General features: G+C 32.5%; 1 protein-coding gene across 1 annotated transcript; it reads right to left on the reverse strand.

Moving 5' to 3' along the window:
- Positions 1-5,644: 5,644 nt before the first annotated feature.
- LOC124943337 lies at positions 5,645-6,565 on the reverse strand. Its single transcript, XM_047483856.1, has 2 exons — positions 6,323-6,565; positions 5,645-6,222 (listed from the first exon to the last, which is right to left on the reverse strand). The coding sequence occupies exons 1-2, from the start codon at positions 6,476-6,478 to the stop codon at positions 5,659-5,661; spliced, it is 720 nt and encodes a 239-aa protein (XP_047339812.1). The 5' UTR covers positions 6,479-6,565; the 3' UTR covers positions 5,645-5,658.
- Between the last annotated feature and the right edge of the window lie 14,764 nt (positions 6,566-21,329).

Raw genomic sequence — 21,329 nt, forward strand, 5'->3', positions numbered from 1 at the left:
AAACTTCCCAATGAAAGGGCGAAGAGCCTGGTTCATCATACGCATAAAGGTGCTAGGAGCATTCGACAGACCACACGGCATAACCAGCCACTCATATAAGCCCTCACGAGTCTTAAAGGCAGTCTTCCACTCATCACCCATGCGAATACGAATCTGATGGTATCCACTCTTGAGATCCAGTTTGCTAAACACAGAAGCACCACCCAACTGATCCAACAAGTCATCCAACCGGGGAATAGGAAACCGATAACGCACTGTAATCTTGTTGATAGCACGACTATCAATGCACATACGCCAAGACCCATCCTTTTTTGGGGTAAGAAGGGCCGGGACAGCACAGGGACTAAGGCTTTCTCGAATGTGTCCCTTAGCCAGCAAGTCCTCCACCTGTCTACGCAACTCTTCATGTTCTTTGGGACTCATGCGGTAATGAGGACGGTTGGGTAGGGCAGCACCTGGAACCAAGTCAATGTGATGCTGGATATCACGCAAAGGAGGCAAGGCACAAGGCAGATTCTCAGGAAAAACATCTGCAAACTCCTGTAACAGCGGCTGCACTGGAATAGGCACCTCAGAACTAGCACCACAGGTAATCAGCGAACAAAATAGAGCAAACACCATGCCTGATTCGACCATGGCGGTTTGAAAAGGACCCCGAGACAACAAGGTGGCAGGGGGGGACACATGATGAGTGGGGGCAGCACCCTTCTTGGGCTGATTTGGCATCAACACAATCTTGGTACCATGAAATAAGAACGTGTAGGTATTAGCACGCCCATCATGTATAACAGAATGATCAAACTGCCAAGGGCGACCAAGTAAAAGGTGACAAGCATCCATAGGAACCACATCACAATATACAGCATCACGATAATGGGAACCAATGGAAAAATTAACAAGTACGCGCTTCGAAACTGTAACATCCGTACCTTGACTCAGCCAGGACAAGCGATAAGGCTTGGGATGAGGTTCAGTGGACAGACCCAGCTTCGAAACTGCAACCTCAGAAATCACATTCTCACAACTCCCAGCATCAATGATGAAGGTGCAAACTTTGCCACCGATGGTACAAGTGGAATGGAACAGATTATTGCGTAACCACTCGTTGTCAGGAGCACGAGGGGTTAAACATGATCGACGAATCACCAAAAGGGGGCCAACATCACTAGAAACATACTCCTCCGCTGCCTCATCATCATAAACATCATACACTGGGGCTGAATCTGAAGGAAGAGCAGAGTCAGGATCATCCACCTCAGTAAAAAGACCACGATTGGTGGACTTTGGGTTGCGACACTCTGCTTGGCGATGGCCAACTTCACCACAATTGAAACAACGCAAGCCACCGGGACGTCCCTGCGGGGGGGCTGTAGTGCCGCGAGGGGGGGCTGGGGTGGGATGGGCCGACTGGGAAGAAGAACCAATGCCACTAGTGGGGACAACCTGTTTTCCAAAGCTACCCGAACCGCGCCTGGCTAGCTGTTTCTCAGCCTGTGAAGCACGCTGATGTGCCTCAGAAACAGTCAAGGGATCAAACATATTCAAAATATCCTGCAACTGGAGGCGAAGACCACCAATATAGCGAGAAACCAACTGGAGAGGGGACTCAGACAGGTCAACACGAGCCACAAAGGTGTAAAACTCAGTGGAATAGTCATCCACGGAACGAGAACCCTGACGAAGATTCTGGAACCGCTGGTACAGGTTACGTTCGTAATTATATGGTAGAAACGCAGCCCTAATATGCTTCCTGAATTTGTCCCAATTCGTGAGCTTTGCCTTACCATGACGAACACGTGTCTGTTTCAACTGCTGCCACCATGCTTGTGCACGACCATGTAAGCGAATCGTAACAAGGGGTACACGACGATCTGCAGGAACTTCCTTGAAATCCAGAATCTCTTCAACCTGAGAAAGCCAATCAATAAACTCTTCCGGTGATAGACTACCATCGAACTTAGGGATGTCCACCCTGAAAGCCTGCTCCCAGCGATGATTGGGGCGTTCAGGGGATCGATTCCGAAGACCACCGAGAGGGTTTTCATCTGTCATCGTAACATCATCTTCAGGGTGGTGCATGTGCATAGATGCATTCATCCGTTGCGTCAACCATTCAACCTGCCGCCTCAAATCGTCGTTATCACGGCGAAACTCAGCGTTTTCACGTCGCAACTCAGCAAGGTCACCATCATCAGCACCAGGGGTAGGATTGCGCGGCTGTCTTCGGGGCGGCATACCTCAGGGTCGACTGGAAACTGATACCAACTGATGCAGCGTGCGTGGCTAGGATGAATCTTTATCAAGATTCGTTGATTCTTACGAATACCGAAAGTCGATAGATATTGAGGAAACCTCGTTTTCTGATTAATAATCTTCCCCTAACAAAGTGTTTTAAGATCCTTTAAATACTCAAACCCTAGCTTGCAAAAGAAATAAACAACTTTTAATAAATTGCAAAAAACACCCGAAACTAATAAAAATGCGATTTTGAGCCCCTAAACGTTTCCGCCCGAAAAACACTAGGCAATCGTCGAAATCTGACACTTGCGAGATATTTTCGGATGCTGCAACTTTCGCATAAACGCCTCTTCGACTCGCACCGCATCACAACCTAATATTCTTTTGAGAGAATTGAAACAACTTTGTAGGGAACAACTAAATGCCAATGTGACAAATGACAAAGTCTCTAGAGCAAGATCATTGGTCCAAAATGGAATTGAAGGCAATTATGAAGAGGAGTATGGAATGCTTTGGTCTGATGTATAAGATTTATTTAAGAAACATTTGGATGCTTGTAAGAGATGTTGGAAAGAAGGTTGCAGGTATACAACTAATATCATGTGATGATAGTTTTGTTTACAGTTAATTATAATTATATTTATTTTTGTTCTATTTTCTATACCTATTTTGTTTAGATCTATTATGGAGTGATACTTGTTTTCTGAAGTTAAAGTTCAAATGCGTATTAATAACAGCTGTTGAAGTGGATGGAAACAATCAATCATTTCCAATAGCTTGTGCACTTGTGGAGGGTAAGAATAAGTAAGTTCAATAATTATAATTTATGAATAATTTTAACATATTACAATTTACAGGCGATAATTGATACAAGGAAACAAGTTATGCCTAATGTTCAACATCGATTATGTTGTAGACACATCGATATTAATTGGGCAAAAAAAATATAGGGGCTTGGATTTAAAATTGAAATTTTAGAGATGCGTCAAGTCAACCTATAAAGATGAGTTTGAGGATCATTTGATAAAGCTCAATGACACACAAGTAGGTGCTAAAAATGTCACAGTTAAAATTCCATCGTGGATGTGGTCAATGACTTATATTTCTCAGACACCAAAATGTGAAATGATTACAAATAATATTTGTGAGTCATTTAATTTTGGATCTTGGATGCAAGAACGAAATCAATTATTAGCATGAATGAAGACAATTGTGAAATGGTAATGAATAATTTGAAGAGGAAAAGAGCATATGTTTCTCAATGGGTATCAAACATTTCTCCTAATGCAATGTAAATCTTGAAGTATAATAGAGTTAAGTCTATGCTTTGTCGTGTGAAATTTAATGGTGAACATGACTACGAAGTTACATACAAGAACATGAGAGACCGACACGTTGTTGATACCCTGCATATGACTTGCACGTGTCGAGCATGAGATATATCAGGTATACCCTGTTGTCATGTCATTTGTGCAATTTCATCTTCAAATGGAGTTGTTGAGAACTATGTAGTGAATTGGTACAATAAAACAACTTATAGTAAAAGATACGAACATCGATTAAAAGTGTTGTTGAAGATAGGATGTGGTCGCCAATAGTTGAAGCTCCCACCATTATTCCTTTGGTTTTTATTAAGCAAGCGAATAGACCAAAGATTAATAGAAGGAAAGACAAAGATGAAAAAACTCAGACCCAAACGGGTAGAATTATAAGGTGTAGTAGGTGGAAAATAGAAGGTCATAATAAAAAAATCGTGTAAGAATCCACATATGACCAAACCAAATATTTCAGTAGACAAATATATCAATTGAAAAATAGAATGACCAACACTCGAGAATGTTTCAAGGATGGAATTTGGTATTTATTTTTTTATATTATATATTATTATTTATACTTTTACTAAAGTGTGTTTATTAATATTAAATTATGTTATGACAGGAAAAATTGAAAACAATATAAAATGATTGGATTGGAACCTAAAAAATTGAGTAAATCTTCCTCCAAAAAATCATTTTCAAACTTGAAGAAATATTTTTTTTATATTAATTTTTTCAATACTATATATATTTATTTAACTTTTTATAATCCCATTAATTTATTATTCTGGATTATTAAAATGAAATCTAACCTTATAAAAGAAAACTCTAAAAACATAGCCTAAGTGAAGTTAATGGGTCACCAAAGTCTAAATTGGGTTCATATTCAGCTAATCGACATAAGCGATAGTAATGATTTAGACTAATTCATCTTTTCAACTATATTTTAATTTGTATCAATAGTTATTATTGTGTGCTTGATTAGATTGTTTAACTTATTTAAAGTTTGTATTTAGCTTATTTGTCAAAATTAATAAAACGTTTAATACATTTTATTTGTCTAATAGAAGTACAGAAACATAAATATTCCTGTGAAAAAAAAATATAGTCTTCCTTTTCCCATTATTTATTTAATAACCTACTATGGTTGTCAAATTTCATTCTGATTTTGGTTAGAAATTTAGACTGTCAATTTAAAGTATGAAATGAAACAGTAATACAAAATTTTATCTAGAAGTATGAAATGAAACAGTAATACAAAATTTTATCTAGACTTTGGATTTCTGTATTTTTTTATTTGAATTCGATTATAAAATTGTCTCAAAGTTTTTTTTGAAATCAATTTAAACAAATGAAGCTAAATTAAAAACACCTTAATTCAATTTTGAAAATTCTGAAAATCGGGTTTTTATTATTGAGTTCTAGAATAACAGTTAAAAAAGCTTCGTAATATATTTTAAAAGATGTTAATAATAGTTTTGGATCAATTCCAATCGTTCAAAAAAAATTAATTCTTGAATTGATTAAAACAAATAGACAATATTCATGTTTTGATTTTATTAAAAACAAAATTTTCAAGTGCAATAGGAATAATAATGTAAATCTTATAAAGAGATTTCCTTGCTCTAAGATGTTCATTTATGCTATTTTTAATTCCAAATATTCACAAGATCTAGATCAAATCAGATCTTGTTTTATCTGATTTTTGAGTAAAATCTTTACTTGACTTAATTTTTTTTTAAACTATTTTTTTAAAATTTAATGATCATTCTACCCTTTATATATAGTGATTTAAATAAATGATATTTAGATAAATAAAATGAGTGATGGGATAGTTGAAGTGAAAGAATAAAAAATATTGAGTTTTAAGTGAAATAAAAAAAAAACAATAAGAAATAAGTAGAGGGTTGTAAGTAGTCATTACAAAAACAAATATCTAAAATACTATATATATGTTATAGTCATTTAACCAAAATAAACTTCAAATAATTCAATTATTTCAACCAACAAACAAAAAGCTACATCAAACAAACTCTTAAAATAATAACTTCATTGAATTCCAATAAACATAAAGACATATATTATCTATCTACAACCAAATTCATTACCCTTCTAGGGCATCCACATCAATAGCTATTACACTTTCACCATTCATAGAATGGCTATGAAGAAGTTGAGTACAAAGAGATGTAGTATCCAAGAAATAAAGAACAAATGAGATAACACAACAACTTAAAAACATGGGTATAGCACCAAATAGCCAAATGAACAAAGGAAATGAGAAGTAAAAAGCTCTTAATCCTAATGACCAAAAGTAGCTTCCTCTGCTCAAATTTGATATCACATATTCAATTGATTCCTTCCTATCTTTTGATGTGGGTAAAGTAGCCAAGAAACTAACATGAGCATAATATCTTACTGATTGAACATTGCAAATGAAGGCAAATAGGAAACAAATCAAGATTGATAACAGTTTTACTGATGAAGAAGCTACAAATCGTTTGTAACCTTTTCCAATTTCAGATGATAAATTAGGAAAACCTGCTTTATTGCTTACTTGAACACTTATCAATGAACATAAAGTAATTGCTGCTGTTGCCATAAGTGAAGATGCCATTATGTTGTTACGAAGTGTTTGAACTATCAAGACACCATTTTTCAGAGGATCCTGTTCAGGGGAGAATCAAATCAACAGAAATTGATCTAAATTTAGAGTTTTGATCAAGAATTTGAAGTGGGTAATGTGTTAAAAGAGAGAGATTACTTACTGACATCATGGAGAATACCCATTGACGACGGCTCTCGGCGTTAAGGCCGATAACAGTTCGTTTAGGATAGCGAAGTATGGCGAAAAGAAGCCAAAAGTTGTATGAAATAAACAGTGCGATTCCTAATGGAACCAGAATGTAATCGAGCTGCTCCATTAATTTGTTCTTCAGCGGCGAAAATCTCTCACCATTAAAGGTTCAGATTCTTGACCAGAATGGGACCAGATAGAGAAACCCTAGAGAATATACTGGCCCAAATCGCGTTCAGACAAAACTGTTTTAATATAAAACGTCACCACTTATATATATTTATTCTTACAAGTTTTTTTAATAATATTTTTGCAATCACTCATCTCTTAAATTAAAAATATTATTTTTTTTTATTTTTATAATTTTAGTTTCAAAAATCTCCATTTATAGGACATCATTTATATCATATTCTACAAAAATAAGTAAAATTTTTATTTAATTAATCAGGGTGAAATAGGGACGAAGGACAAAAATATCATATATTTATCTAATTCCCGATTAAACCATGGAAAAATCGTTCCAAACAAGACAATTTAGTTCGATTACCTTGGATTCAAATTTACGTCCTTAATAAGTTAGGTTATTTAGGTAGTTTTTTATACTCAAATGTATGATTTATCAAATAGTTTAATGTTAGAAGATCAATAATCATGTTTGTTCGATCAACTTAAAAAAAAAATTGTTTCAAAAAAGTATTAAAATATAATACAAATTTATTTAAACAAATAATAAATAAAGTGAATGTCATACTAATAGATTATAATAGCATCTTACATGAAATAATAATAATAATAATAATAATAAAGTATATATAAATCAATTTAACATTAAATTTTTTTAATATTATTTATTAATATATATATATATATATATATTTGTTATAACCAACCAAAATATTGGATGGATCAGTTTTAACTATTTCATAAAATTATATCATTCAATTTTATTTTATTTTTGTTAAGTTCCATTGATTTAAGCCAGGCCGGCAACTATTTGAACACTAATTGTAATTTTGTTTTGTTTTTGTCAAAATACAAATTCAGATAATATTTTGGCTTATATCTATTTTATAGACAGAGTTTGCTTAAAAGTTAGGTTTTATCTTTCTTTATTGTAAAAATAAAGACAAAAGTAGATTTGTTTAATAATTTTAGTTGACTTTTATAAAAGAATAGAATATTTTGATTAAAAAAACTCATAAAGTTATTTGATTATTTAAATTTAATATATATTATATTATATTATATTATAGTAAAAGATGTAATATTATAATATATAATATTTCATTATTATTTATTTATAACTCAAATAAAAAGGCAATTATTAGTGAGAATGGGCCAATGATTGACATAGGTGGTAATAATTCATTTTGAGTTAAATACAAAATTTAATTAATTACTTTGGATGGATCTCAAATTATCCATGATTTTAAAATATGTCGTCAATATTCATCATTTTGTAAATTAAATTATATCATTTTATAAATTAAATTATATGTATCTATACTGAAAAAAAACCGATTTTTACCCTCCAATATGGAACTGATGCAAAAAAAAAAATTATTCTTCAAGATCAAAACCAATTAGCCATGTAGAAATTTGATAAATTAGAAAAATTTAGTAATTTATTTTTTTAAATAATTCATTAATCTATTAAAATTTTAAAATAATATATATATATATATATTATTTTGAAGATATTACATATATCATTTGAGAATTTTATATTCTTAATATTATTTTATTATGTAGTGTAAGTTTTAATATATATATATATATATAACATAATTATTATTTAAGATAATAATATTTTAAAAACATAGTAATATTACTAGATTAATATCACTGATTATTAAATATAGTATGATTGTTTAAGAAAATTAATTATTATCTTAAAAAATTATTATAAAATCTTGTAATATTAATATATTTTTGAAATTCTTATTATAATATATTAGTAGTATAATTGTTTTTTAAGATAAACATGATATATTTTGTCTAGTGTTGAATTTATTTAAATGTTTTGATTTTGATTTTTTTAAAAAAATAAATTCAAATTAATTTCATTTTTTTCTTTACATATATTTAAGCACTCCACTCTAGTTTATAGTTCACTCTCCAATAACAAGTCAAAAGGACTCAAAAACCCTCCAACAGTCTCAAGAATGAATATTGTGTATATTAGACTTAGAAATATCCTCCCATAAGTATTACTATATTGGTTTGACATTATTTTCTTTCAAGATATCGATAAAAATATCGATAAAAAGAGGTGAATATGAATCCTAAGTTCCTAAATAGTGTTCAACGAAGACGGTTACCAATATTATTTGCGAGCTTAGTCTCCTAATTACTCTAAAGATTCTAGGCAAGGAGACTCGTGCGCCGGAATTCAATATTTTAATTGGAATGGTTAAGTTGTCAATAGTCTTAAGCGCGAGCATTTTGTATACTAAACTTAGAAATATCATCCCAATAGTAATTGTTACTAGGGTGGTTTGACATTATTTCCTTTGAATGTAGCGATTAAAGTAGTAAAAGTTACTATGGTGTTCAAACAATATCTTCAAAACATCAACATACGTCTTGATCACGTTTGATCAACATAGAAAAACTTTATCTTAAACTTGGATCTTGTGTGATCGGTTTAAGATGTATTGTCTTGAGTATTGATGTGATCAGCTCAAGGGAATGTTATCTTAAATAATATTTACCGCAGACTTTTGACATTATTATTGACGAGCTTGGTCACCTTACTCAGAAATGTCTAGGTAAAAGAGATGAAAAGCTCGTGCATCGAAATTCGATATGTTATCATTGAAAGGGTCGAAGAACAAATGTTGAAAGAACCACACACATAACGAGGATGAAGTAACATCCGCAACGAGACCATTAACCGAACCGAAAAGGCAAAGAGTTGTTTTAAACGAGTCTCTCGAGAGATTTCACCAGGTTTTCACTTTTTTCCTTACAAGTCTGAAACAAATTTTAAATTGTGAATTTAAAATGCAATGTCTATGCGTTTTACTAAATTCAGTGTTCTCTTCAAACATTGCCCAAGAGGGCATTCTATAACACTCAACTCTCACTCCCCAAGTATATATTATTTTGTATATTCTAATAAATTCCAAGACTATTAAGGTATAAAATCAATATACATGCTTATTGCACGAATTATTAAATAAATAATAATTTTTGAAGTCATTGTCGTATCAATTAGACTCAGTAAATAATTAATTTAGAATTTAAATAAATAATAAGATATATAATGCGTTAGATTTGGATAATCTAAATCATTGTTGATATTTTAACTTTGTTAAATAAATTATAATTTTTGTTCTGTCGATCGAACTCTGAAAAAATCATTTTTAAGTAAAATAAAACAAAATAGATAAGATAAGTTATATATTGATATATAAAATGAATTTTAGTGTGCTTATTTGATACGTAGGTATTTTGGGTACAGAAAAAAAAAACTTTAACCGGAGATTAGACCGAAGCCCAACCGAGAGCGACCGAAGGTCCGACCGAGAAAAGCCCATGCATTGTTCTTGGGCCTGTTCTTGAAAATTTTAGTTAGTTTATACATACTACTATTAACCTACCTTAGAAAATAAAAGTAGCCCAGATACTTTAGAACCCTCAACATTGAATTTGCAAGCTAGAACACTGAATTAGTCTTTCTTACACTAAAATATGTTTCTGCTTGAGAAATTTGGTGTGCTAGTTTCAAAGATCCCCCTAAGCTAGGTAAGGAATCATTTCTATTCCAAACTCTTGCATTTACAATTTTTTATAAATCAATCTTTTCTATCTTTGAATCATTTGTTTGTATATTGATTGAATTGTGAAATTGATTTCACATTAGTCAAATTAAAGTAGTTTATAAACTGTTTTTACCAAAATAAAAAATCAACCTACAATATATATAAACACGCAAATTGATTGAAGGATTTTAATTCGTTAAAACCGTGTTCTTGGGCCTTTGTTCGAGGACATTAACACAATAATACGTATAATAGTGTATATTAAATGAATTAGGAGTTTATAGCTTCTAAAAATATCGTTTAGATCAAAATAATTTTTAAAAAAAAGTATTCAAGTCCTTTCCATGGTTTTCTTTAGTTTTAATTATTGATTGATGTTGTTGATGTGTTTTTGATTATATTATTATTGCTGATGTTCGTGGTGTAATTATTGATTTCCTACCGATTTTATAAGACATCGACCGAGAAATATAACTACTACACAGGTATCTGACTGAGTTTTCTTGTTAGTGACCGAATTTTCTAGTTAGAAACCAAAATTTTCTAGATAGTGACCGAATTTTCTAGCCACACTCGACTTTCGACCGTGATTTTTAGCCATGACTTGGTTGTCGAACGAGAAAACTAGCAATGAAATGATTTTTGATTGATTAATAAACATACACGGTCAAAAATCAGGCCAGCAACCAAGAATCGCGGAGCCGATTTTCCAAATTGCCCAAAACCGGTCCATACCGGTCTGGCCGGTACAACTTAGCCCTTAGGCTCTATTTGTTTGCATGCTTAGTGTAATTTTGTTTGTTTTATGTGTTTCCTTACTTTAATTAACCGCCAAAAATAAAAAATATAAACATCTAAAAATAAAATTCCAACCAATATGAAAAACATATTTCCTTGTACCGAAAGCTTAACTTTTCTTCAACTTTACATAGTCATAACAGTTTGTCCAAAACTTATGAAAACAATTTATTTACTATCACAAAAATATGTTCAATCAGGAGGTCGATTTTCATAATTTCCCAAGAAGTTAGATGTTTTCGATATTTTTAACATGGTTCAATGGACGTTTTTGAAATGTTTAAAATTATTATAATGCATGTCTATATATATTATGTTCAAATATTAAATTAATTATTAATAATGTTGGGCAATTAAATAAATTTGTAAGACATTTCTTAAATTATCTATAACTAATATAAACATAAAAAATCAATCAAAATAAAAAATAAATATAATAATATAGAATTAGATTTATTCGAGTTAATATTTTATTTTATATTTGCAAGTCCGGACCTAAATAAATTAAAGTGTTATGGTTAACTAAAGTCATATAAATATATCAATTCATCTTATATCTTACTAATGCCATTTTATTTATTGTAAGTTTCATTTATGTTATATATAAGACGGTAATCTATGTATATAATATATTTTTATTTTAAACGTTTTATTAATTTTTTAAGGATCAACTTTTTTTTTCATTACTTTTTTAATTGACCAGCTTTTGTAAATATTATATATAATATAATTTAAATTTATAAAATAAGTTAAAATCCAATATTATTGACCTCATAAAAAATATAACTATGACAAATAAATAAAAGACAATATAATCTTTTTCTATAATATTATAAGAAAATTAGTTAATAAATTTAATAAAATATAATTATTATCCGATCCGTCTATATCTTATTCCAATCATAATTCAATTAGGTTGGTAGCCTTCCAATTATCCATATTTAAATATATAAATATACCAATATCTCTAATTTAATTTAAGTGCATAATCTCTTTTTCTATATCTCAGAAAATAGTGATTTATATATGAACATGTCGATGATAAAATAAAGGTGTGAGCAACTTCTAGTGACTTTCTAAGGATGAGAATCGTGTTGTTCAAAACATGCAGTAACCAACGACACTTATTGGGGTATAAATTTTATTTACTCTTTTTTTAAAAATGAAGTGTTATATTTTGGACAACCGAGTGCAATGTGATGGTTGACTACATCTTAGTTCACTCAAATAAATAAATTATTGTTAATCTATTATAGATTATTTATTCAAATGAGAGCCTATGAACTTACCAATTATCTCACCCGCGCTCACACGACACACAATTCTCAAGAGAAAAGAGGGTATACAATTTTCACCCTACAAAGCTTCGTCAGTTCATTATATTTATTTCATTATATTTATTGAATAAAATGATTGTTTTCTTTGGGAAAATCACCTTTAAATTGATATCGATTTATTTTTTCTTTTGTCAGATTCAAATATAAATTTACGAGTTGAGATAAAATATAAATAAATAAATAGTGTGTGCATGTATGAATTGTAATGGAATCACTAGTATAAATAGGGTTTTTAACGACCAACATTAGTGACGATGAACATACATTGTGATTAATAAATATTATTAATGTCGACGATCATTTTGATGTGGTTAATAATATTTATTAGTGTCGGCGATGTAACACCGATGTTGATAAAAAATATCAGCCACGATTTTCGTTGTTGACGTTGTGGCTAATTTTTTTGGCTTTCTCGCCATTCTCCTGCAATTATTATCAACTACGGTTTTCGTCATGAGTCGTGGCTAAAAGTTAAGTTTTTCCGTTCTTTTCCCGCCATTTCTAAAAATATTATTAGCCACGACGATTGATACACTACAAGAAAGAGTGTTACATTAGTCATTGACGGTTTTTTCCACCTACTTATCGTTGGCATAAGGAAATATATTCTTTTAATGGTAATATAGATTTTGATAGAAAACAGAGAAAAGAGAAACTAGGGTTTTATTATACATTGAATATGTTAAAATAGAAAACAATAAAAGACTTATTTATAAGCCAACAAAGGGACTAAATAATAAAATATATAAAAGTAAAGGTCTAAAATACTAATATCCCCCGTCAAACTCATGATGCAGCAGCAATGAGCATTGAGAGTTTGGTAACAAAAAAACGAAAACGAGAAGAGGATAGAGCTTTGGTGAACAAGTCGGCGATCTGCACAGAGGAAGAAACAAATGGCAATGTGATGGTACCGATTGCAAAGTGATGTCGAACAACATGACAATCAATCTCAATGTGTTTCGTCCTCTCATGGAACACCGAATTACGAGCAATCTGAATGGCACTCTTATTATCACAGAACAACGGAGTAGGCTCATGAAGAAAGACTCCCATGTCGGCAAGTAACCATCGTAACCAAACAGTCTCACAGGTCGTAGAGGCCATAGCACGATACTCAGCTTCCGTGGAAGATCTAGAGATCACATCTTGTTTCTTGCTCTTCCATGAAATCAAAGAATCACCAAGAAAGATACAAAACCCTGTGGTGGACTTGCGATCGGAGGGATCACCAGCCCAATCAGCATCAGAGAACGCTCGAAGATCCAAGGAAGAAGAGGAAGAAAGGAGAAGGCTCTGAAACTGAGTTCCCCGAAGATACCGGAGAATACGAAGGACAGCACTCCAATGAACTGTAGTAGGCGCAGTAACAAACTGACTAACAATGTGTACAGCATGAGCAATATCAGGACGGGTGATGGTGAGGTAAACCAAGCTGCCAACAATAGTACGATACAAGGCTGGATCTGACAAAGGTGAGCCATCAGTTAAAGAATATCGAGCATTGGTTTCAATTGGAGTATCCACAATCTTATTATCAGTAAGACGAGCACGATCAAATATATCACCTATATATTTTGACTGAGATAAAATATATCCCTTTGGAGATGAAGCAACCTCAATCCCAAGGAAATAACGTAACATCCCCAAATCTTTCATCGCAAAACTACGAGCCAACTCGGATTTCAAGAGCCCAATCCCGTCAATATCATCACCTGTAATAATCATATCATCAACGTATAAAGATAGAAGAATACGACCTCGATCTGTACACTTGATGAACAATGCCGAATCATGATGACTACGATGAAATCCTATTGAAGTGATCACAGAAGAGAATTTATCAAACCAAGCGCGTGGTGCTTGTTTAAGCCCATAGAGAGCTTTTCGGAGCTTACAAACTTCACCAGGTTTGTGAGGGACACCAGGTGGAGGAACCATAAAAACCTCTTCTTGAAGATCTCCATTGAGGAAAGCATTCTTAACATCCATCTGAGTTATATTCCACTTACGAACGGAAGCAACAGCAATAAGAGTGCGAACTGTTGTCATTTTCGCAACTGGGGCAAAAGTTTCCTCGTAATCCATGCCATATTCCTGAGAAAAACCCCTCGCAACGACTCGGGCTTTATATCTCTCAATAGACCCATCAGACTTGGTTTTTATTTTGTATACCCATCGAGAACCAATAGGTCGTTTTCCTGATGGTAAAGAAACCAAATCCCAAGTATGTGTTTGATGTAGTGCTGCAAGTTCTTCAGCCATAGCAAACTGCCAAAGAGGATCAATAACAGCTTCTCGATAGGACGATGGCTCATACAAACAATGAATAGATGCTAAAAAGGAAGCAAAAAATGTAGAGTAACACGAATAAGAAAAATCAGGAAGTTTGGTTGACTTACGTATACGGGTTGACTGACGAGGTGGAGGATCCACATAATCGGGAGGAGACTGAGAGACCGTGGAGGGAGGAAGATATGTGTCAGGAACTGCAGTACTAGAGTCTGTAGTAGGAGGTGTCACCTCTGTAGTACTAGAATCTGTAGTAGGAGGTGTCACCTCATCATCAACCGTAAAAGGATCAATTCTAACAAAGTCTAGGTGAGTCATATCATGAGAATTTTTAGGAATGGAAAAAAATGGAATATGCTCAAGAAACGAAACATGACGGGAGACATATAATTTTTGACTGACGGGATCAAAACAACGATAACCTTTCTGTCCTATCCCGTACCCCAAGAAAACACACATTACAGATCGTGAAGTCAATTTGTTACGCTCAACGTGTGGACGTAATACAAAACAAGCGGAACCAAAGACACGTAATGAGGAATAAGCAGGAGCATATCCTTGAAGTTTTTCAAACGGTGACAAACCTGAGTTGTGAGATGTTGGAATCATATTAATAAGATGTACAGCAGTGAGGATGGCTTCACCCCAAAAGACACTAGGAACATTGGCAGACAATAAGAGAGAGCGAGTTGTTTCAACAATATGTCGATGTTTTCTTTCTGCAACGCCATTTTGTTGAGGGGTGTCTGAACAAGAACTCTGATGAAGAGTTCCGTCAGAAGCAAGTAACCTAGAGAAATCATTAGAGGTGTATTCTCCACCCAAATCACAACGAAAACATTTGATGACAGACGAATACTGAGTTTTGACAAGAGCTCTAAAAGTATGAAATATACCTAAAAATTCAGAACGACGTTTCATAAGAAAAACCCAAGTATAACGAGTACAATCATCAATAAACGAAACATAATAGCGGGAACCCCCTTTTGTAGGTAAAGGAGAAGGTCCCCACACATCAGAATGAATTAGATCAAATGGAGCAAAAGATGAAGATAAACTTGTTTTAAAAGGCAAAGCCGAAAACTTAGCAAGTTTACAACCACTACAATCAGAAACATCATCAGTTTTCAAATCACCTAAAACTCCAGTAGAAGCCAAAAATTTTAAACGGGATCCCGAAATATGTCCTAAACGAGAATGCCATAAATAAAAGGTAGAAGAAGAGCGACTCAAATGAAAAGATGTCAAATCCACAGTAGAAGCAGCACTAGTAGCTATTTTTGGTACTTCGAGTTCATCCAACACATATAATCCTCCTCTTCTATGGCCTGTCCCAATCAGCTTCTGAGAATGTGGATCCTGCACATAACAAGTGGAATTAGAAAAGAAGACGGAATATCCCAAGTCACACAATTGACTAACCGAGACAAGATTTAAGGTAAGACTTGGAATGTAATAGACATCTGAAAGAGTTAAATTGTGTGTATTAATAGAACCGACTCCTACTAATGGCATATGGGTACCATCAGCTGTTGCAACCGAGATAGACGAGTTTGGTGACAAAGAATCAAAAGAAGACAATTCAGGAGACATATGATGAGAGGCCCCAGAGTCTAGAACCCAAACAGAAGAATATATACCTGAGGGAGCAGAGGTATTGGAAGAAGACAAACCGACATGAGAAGACGCTGACATGGCATGAGGTTGCGAAGCGAGAAACCTTTGGAACTGCTCAATCATCGATGGATCTATAGGAGGTGGAGTCAATACACTACTAGCTTGGAATGCTTGACTTGTAGGTTTCCATGGGGGCAAATGAGATGATGATTGTGGAGGGCGTCTTTGTGATTGCTGTTGTGGTTGCGATTGTTGTTGTTGGTGCGGTTGTTTACCTTTATTGATTAACAAAGGACATTGGCCTTTCCAGTGACCCTTCTTTTTACAGAAAGCACATTCATCCATAGCCACTCGTGAGTTCAATCGATTCGGATGATTACTAGAGGGATTATGTGGAGTTGCAAGAACGAATGAAGTAGATGTTGGGTTATGCTCCTTGTCAAGTCGAGTCTTGATTCGTATCTCCTCAGCTATCAACTCATGGACAACTGAATCAACTGAAGGCAAAGGGTTCCGATGCAAGATTGATCCACGCAAAGTCTCAAAATCAGATCGAAGAGCAACCAAAAATTGAACTAAGCGTTGTTGCTCTCGATGTGTGATGTAAGGTGCCAATACCCGTAATTCCTCAGACTCGGTAAGAGCCAACTGATCCCACAAATCAGACATGGCGGAATAAAAATCTTGGATACACAAATCATTCTGCTTGAGTGCACGAATGTCCGTTTCCAACTGAAATTGTCGGGCAAAATTAGACTGTGTATAAAGACGAGCAAGATGGTCCCAAACGTGCTTGGATGTATCGTACTTTGCCAACTGAACCCCAATCGAATGTGTGACAGAATTGTTTATCCACGTGATGATCTTCGAGTTATCGGCCTCCCAAACATCGAGCATTGTTGCATAAGTCTCTGCAGCCTTATCGGTAGGTGGCATTTTCGTACCCGTAACATAACCCCACATCGATTTTCCCTTCAAAAAATTTTTCATCACATAGCTCCAATACGAATAATTTTTCCCATCCAACTGTACACTAATAGACTGAAGAGAATCGTCTTTACGAACAGCCATAACGAACAAGCAAATGAGATCCAAGCAACAAAGGAACCAAACAAACAAAATCCCCAATTCACAAGCCAACAAACAAACCCTAGGAGCTGCAATCAATCAGTGCGGAAGCAAAACAAGAGACATACCGTAACAGATTAATCCTTCGGTGTAGAAGCATAAGAATCGTTACAAAACCCTCGATCCCAACAAATCAAGCCCTATAGATGAATGGTGGCTCTGATACCATGATAGAAAACAGAGAAAAGAGAAACTAGGGTTTTATTATACATTGAATATGTTAAAATAGAAAACAATAAAAGACTTATTTATAAGCCAACAAAGGGACTAAATAATAAAATATATAAAAGTAAAGGTCTAAAATACTAATAGATTTAAAACTGCCACCTAATCTTTTGCCTAGACCTAATTATAAATGCAGAAAAGAGATTTGAAAGACATGTGTTCGACTAAATACCTTCCCAAGAAGGTAAAGATTAATAATGAATCTCGTGGTGATAATTGGAATAAACTCAACATATTTTTTGAACTATCATACTGGATTGAAGAGTCACGATTGTCACATCCTATTACAATATTTGATTCCACTTGTCACACATGCTTTACTTCTGGATGATGTGTACGATACTCTAGTGCACTTGACTATGTTCTTCCGCTTGTTGTGTCAAAAATCCTTAAATCGAGATGAATTGGAAGAGTTGCAGGATGACATTGTTTTGACCATTTATAAATTAGAAAAAATATTTCTACCTTCATTCTTTGATATAATGGTACATTTGCCTTTACTCTTGGCCTTTGAGGCTTTGCTAAGGGAGCCTGTTCAAGTATCAATGAATGTATACAATTGAACAATATATGAGTACCTTGAAAAAGTACCTTCGGAACAAAAAACTTTCCTGAAGGGTCAATTAGTGAGAGTTACCTTTTGCACGAGAGTATGAGTTTATGTGCTTGATATTTAGAAGATTAAGAGTCAAAAGATATATAGATACAACCAACTTCAACACTTTCTCTATTCTTGGCTATGAAAGATTTATCGATTGCAACACTTTACACATACGAATTGGGTGATCGAGGGCATGCTCACATATACATTTTGAGAAATTGTATCCAAGTCAAACAATATTACACGTAAGAGTTCATAATATGATTAGTGATTAAGTGTGAATTTTGTAATTAACTTATTACATGTAAATTTCATTATATGCAGCGAATTCACACAAGAGTTGACCGATACAGGACGACTCAATCTTTCTAATCTTGAATGCGATAAACATTACACAAGAGTTTTCAAGACGAAAGTGGGGAAATTGAATGATGAATCAAATCGAACTTTGAGTGTAAAGATTCTTAGGAGTGGCCCAACAATTTATGTTAAGAAGTATAACTCATATAAAATAAATGTGTACAAGTTCAACACCGAGAAGCATGACGACTGATTAACCACGCAAAATAGTGGTGTCTGTACAGTTGACAACAATGGTGCCGAAACGATAAATTACTATGAAGTACTCACAAATATCATAGAAGTTTAGTATTTTGGTGGTAACTGAATAATTCTTTTCAAGTATAGATGGTTTGATGTACATTCCAAAGACTGTGGTATAAAAGTAGATATATATGGGTTTGTAAGTGCTAATGTGAATAGGACATTGAGAACTCAAAGTCATGATCCATTTGTAATGACAAATTAAGCACACCAAATTTTTATGCTACGGATATGGCATCTAGACATGGATGAAAAATTGTCACAAAGATAAATTCCTGTTATTCGAACATCTAGACAAGTTTTATTTGTGTGTCAAATATGATGACCGGGTCAGGTTTCAAAACAATGTAATATGATAATCTATTAATATAATATATATTTTTATTTTATATGCTTTAGTATTTGTTTTTGTAAGGATCAACCTTATTTAATAATTTAAATGATCATCTTTTGTATTTCAATATTGTTAAAATATATTATATATTATAATTCAAATTTATAAAATAAGTAAAAAAATCTAATATTACTGGAATCATAGTAAATATAGCTATGAAAAATAAAAATAGGAAATATAATCTTTTCTTATAATATTATAAAAAAATTAGTTAATAAATTTAATAAAATAATTATTATGCGATCTGTCTAGATCATTTTCCATCTATGATAATAAAAGATCATTTTCCATCTATGATAATAATTCTATTAGGTCGAGAAGCCTTTCAATCTTTAATATTTAAATCTATAAATATTACAATATCTCTAATTTAATTTAGTGCATAATCTCCCTTTCTATATCTTAGCATACATAGTGATTTATTTATGAACATATTGTCGATGATAAAATAAAGGCGTGAGCAACTTTCAGTGACTTTCAGAGGGGAGAGTCGTGTTGTTCAAAATATGCAGTGAACTAGCGACACTTAGTGGGGTATGAATTTTATTCCGTCTTCTTTTGAAAATGAAGTGTTATATTTTGGATAACTAAGTGTGAATGTGATCGTTGGTCACTTCTTAGTTTACTCAAATAAATAAATTATTGTTAATCTTGTAAACAATTATTTATTCAATTGAGCACCCTAAGAACTTGCCAAATATTTCATCAGTGCTTGACTGACCGAAGGATAACATTATTCTCAAAAGAAAAGAGGGTATATAATTTTTACCCCACAAAGTGTCGTTAGTTCATTATGTTTATTGAACAAAATGATTATTTTCTTTGAGAAAATCACATTGAAATTGCTATTAATTTATTTTTTTCTTTTTAAATTCAAATATAAATTCACACCTTGAAATAGAATATAAATAAATATACAGTGTATGTATGAATTGTAATGAAATTATCTATAAAAGCAAACTGAGGGCTGCTAAACCATTTTGATGGCGTATTGCAAATCAATGTAGATGGAATAAGGTATCATCCAACTAATAATTATTTTTGTTTGATATATGAATTAATGTTTCTTACTTCATATTGTAAGTAATTTCTTTTATTTTTTATAGTCCCATTTTAATTAATAAATAGGTTTTTAGGTTCTTATTATAATTTCTTAACTATGCTAAAACAACGCATTGAAGTTGTATATTGAAGTTGCTTGTACAGATTTTATAACTTTATCTTGTAATGACATTTTATTCGTGGTTTATTTGTTCAAGTAGAAATTCTTTTATGAATATTTATTTTATTGTGTTCTATTTATATACATTTCTTTTAAACTATCTTTTTTAAAGTTCTTAATTTTGATTAAAAAATGTTTTTAAAATCGAAATAATTATTAAAAATAATAGATAATTAAATAATTAGAAATTTATTTTAATATATATATGTAACTTAAATTTAAAATGAAGGAGTTAAAATTAAAAAAGAATAAATAAATATATATACATAACAAAACCGGACTATATATTATTTAATTTAATATTTTATTTTATATTGTCAGGCTGACCCAAATAGTCCGAGCATATGACCCTAAACAAACCCGCCTCGAGATTAAATTAATCACAATTAAAGACAATGACAAAACAAAATGAGTATAAAAATAAAATTAAAGAGGACAAATCAAGTGAAAAATAAGTAAGAAAACAATGTACTTACGGTAAGAAATTGAAAAAAACAACGTCATTGAACTAATGCATTAAAAAGAAACCCTCAAAATCAGATGTTAGTTTACAGATTTTATCTTGGGATTTTGATTTTAATTTTAAGATTTTTTTTTGCATGTTCGATATATGTGAAAGATTTTATCAATAGACTGTTTTCACTCTCTTTTCCAAATTTGGAGAAATTTATTTACAAACGAGGAGATAGGAAAACTCAGACTAGCTTAACAAACATTTTCAAATATTTGCAAGGATCGACCAGGAAAAGAAAACGAAAGTGCCTTGACTTCAAAACAATTTAGGGTAGACTTAAATAAATAACGAGAAAGATTTAGATAAAACGAGTGAATAAGAATAAATTTACCATTTATTTTAATAATTATATAAACAAAATATTGAATTATATTGATTTTGTTTTTTAAATTTAGAGGTAATACCATATTTTTACTGTAAAAAAATTATGTATTCTTTTTTTCGGAGTGGGCTTCTGTTTAACCGAGTCATAGATCAGTC

This window comes from Impatiens glandulifera, chromosome 6 (genome assembly GCF_907164915.1).
Source record: "Impatiens glandulifera chromosome 6, dImpGla2.1, whole genome shotgun sequence".
In the NCBI taxonomy this organism is placed as follows: domain Eukaryota; kingdom Viridiplantae; phylum Streptophyta; class Magnoliopsida; order Ericales; family Balsaminaceae; genus Impatiens; species Impatiens glandulifera.

Coding starts and splice junctions, on each gene's coding strand:
- LOC124943337 (XM_047483856.1), bottom strand. CDS start 6,478: ATGGAGCAGCTCGATTACATTCTGGTTCCATTAGGAATCGCACTGTTT. Junction 6,223..6,322: donor GGGTATTCTCCATGATGTCA/GTAAGTAATCTC, acceptor TCCCCTGAACAG/GATCCTCTGAAAAATGGTGT.